Genomic DNA, 2,326 nt, shown 5'->3' with positions numbered 1-2,326 from the left:
TCAGGTTCGTCGATCACCATCTCAGGCAGCAGAGGGCGCTGCAGCAGCTCGGCATGATCCAGCACAACGCTTGGCGGCCGCAGAGGGGGTTGCCTGAGAGGGCGGTTTCTGTGCTGCGAGCGTGGCTCTTTGAGCACTTCCTCCATCCGTAAGTTCTCCTTTTTGCGACGTCCATTGCATTTAGATAACGGAACATGAAACAGAAGAGAGTTGTATGCCACAACTCGATACACCAGTAAAACTCGGGCTGGCGTTTCCTCTATGGTGTTGGCACTGGTGTGTTACTGACGTGACAGATATATAGATTACTATAATTCGCATTATCAATACGCACAAGTCGTAAATGATGGTTTGGATGCGTGTTAGGCCAGTGATACCCAGCCATCACCATGAGGGACATGTCAGTTCCGCATGGACGGTAGATAAATACATTAATTATTTTCTCAAGGGAAATGGAGGATGGTGTATCCACCATGCTCTTATTTTTTAATGCATCCTTGACGTAGAACATATCCAAACCGCTACAACTTTAAACCATGTGTTAGGAACAAATAGTGACATATCGAATATGCGTCACGTTAATAAAACATCAGCTAAGAGCACGGAGGAACACAACAGATCTAATTTACTCGTGTTCTCGCCGCTTTCGTAGAATTCTCATTAGTGTAGTTGAGCTTAGGCACCCAATATAGAGCTTGGAATTTGCAAGTAGATGCTTCTAAACCCAAAAATTTTAGGAATATGTTCGATTGATGAGAGTTCTTGAATAGAGATAATTGATGATAAGGATTGAATTAGATTTTTTTTTTTTTTGCCCCCTCCAAACTTTTCCACTAACTGCTTGAAGTAGTATATAGTCCTTTAATCATGCTAGACAAGGCTAATCTAGCTAGATAACAATGATGAGAGCACAAAATAAGAATAGTGCTTAGTGCTTTGCATATATTCTTATCATTTCACCCGAATTCTTCGGAATTAGTTCCTCTTTTATGTGCCTAAGGTGAAGTTGGGAATTTTCCTAAAAGCTTCTAGTGAAAATTTGAAGAAAATGCTGGATCACGGCAACTTCCTACTAATTCCTAGAAGTAGATGTTCCATCTTTAATAATTTCACTAACCCTTTTTCCTAAAATACCCCTTGAAGTGTATTTAATCCTCTAGTCAAGGTAGACAAAAGCTATATATAACTCACGAAAATGCTAGAGGCACACCTCTAAACCACACCTCCAACCACACTCATCTCTCGCTACAGTGTACTAGGGCCCACATAAGAATTTTAAAAAAATTCTTATGTAGTCCAGTATACTACAACGAGAGAGTAGTATGGTTAGGGTGTGACTATAGCGCCTCATGTAACCCAAGTGCTCAATTATTAAAAGCACAAAATGAGAACAGTGCAAAATGCTTTTCAATTCGCCGAAGAAGTTAGTTGCGCAGAGAAATCGAGGGGGGGAGAAAGTTTCGAGAGGATGTCTCCAATCACATCCAAAAGAGAAACACGCAATTATTGAGGGACCCAAGGCGTGGGTCCTCGCTCCTGATGATCATGACCAACCATAATATGGGTACTAATTAAGCTCAACTTTATATATATAAAATCGGTTTTTCTATAGAGTGCCATTGGGCACTCTATAAGAGAGGAGAGAGATAGAGAGAAATGAATGCGGAGGGGGGCCTCCTGATTTGCATTGGGATCCTCTCTTCATTCATTTCTCTCTATCTCTCTCCTCTCTTATAGAGTGCCCAAGGGCACTCTATAGAAAAACCGATATAAAATAACTCTCACGTATACATGGGGTAAAAAAACAAAAGTTACAAGCTTCTAAATTTACCACGCCAATCAAAATCCAACAATACTCAGCAAAAGTAAAAAAAAAAAAAAAATTCTGGATTTTGGTCTACATATTTTTGATGGGAACTCTGCTTGTTTTAACGCAGGTATCCCAAGGATTCAGACAAGCACATGCTCGCAAAGCAGACTGGCCTCACTAGGAGCCAGGTGATGTTCGAACAAAATCACTGCTTCCTTCTTCTTATCTTAGTATAAAAGGAGAAATTGTAGGTTAATAATCAAAAGGCCGTGTAAAATTTTCAGGTATCGAACTGGTTCATAAACGCGAGAGTCCGTCTGTGGAAGCCAATGGTGGAGGAAATGTACTTGGAAGAAACCAAGGAACAAGAGCAAAACGACGACGCCAACAACAACAACAACGACAAGAGCGAAGCCAGCGACCACTCCGCGTCGAAATCCATATCCCAGCAAGCGAACAGCAGCACCCCCTCGAGGGCGGAGAACGCGGAGGGCAACAACCTGAACACGTCAGACC

At 41.8% G+C, this 2,326-nt stretch overlaps 1 protein-coding gene across 1 annotated transcript in view; it reads left to right on the top strand.

Annotated features, from left to right (window-relative positions):
- Window positions 1-2,326, top strand: part of LOC109824134 (BEL1-like homeodomain protein 1) — a 5,806-nt gene that overhangs the window by 2,378 nt on the left and 1,102 nt on the right. The window contains 3 exon segments of the mRNA XM_020390662.1: window positions 1-148; window positions 1,938-1,998; window positions 2,095-2,322. The exon segment at window positions 1-148 is cut by the window's left edge and continues 19 nt beyond it. Coding sequence (XP_020246251.1) covers window positions 1-148; window positions 1,938-1,998; window positions 2,095-2,322 — 437 coding nt within the window.

The sequence above is a fragment of the Asparagus officinalis genome, chromosome 9 (assembly GCF_001876935.1).
Source record: "Asparagus officinalis chromosome 9, Aspof.V1, whole genome shotgun sequence".
Lineage (NCBI taxonomy): Eukaryota > Viridiplantae > Streptophyta > Magnoliopsida > Asparagales > Asparagaceae > Asparagus > Asparagus officinalis.
Note: the sequence above shows the minus strand (reverse complement) of the source record. Positions and strands in the feature narration are given on the sequence as shown.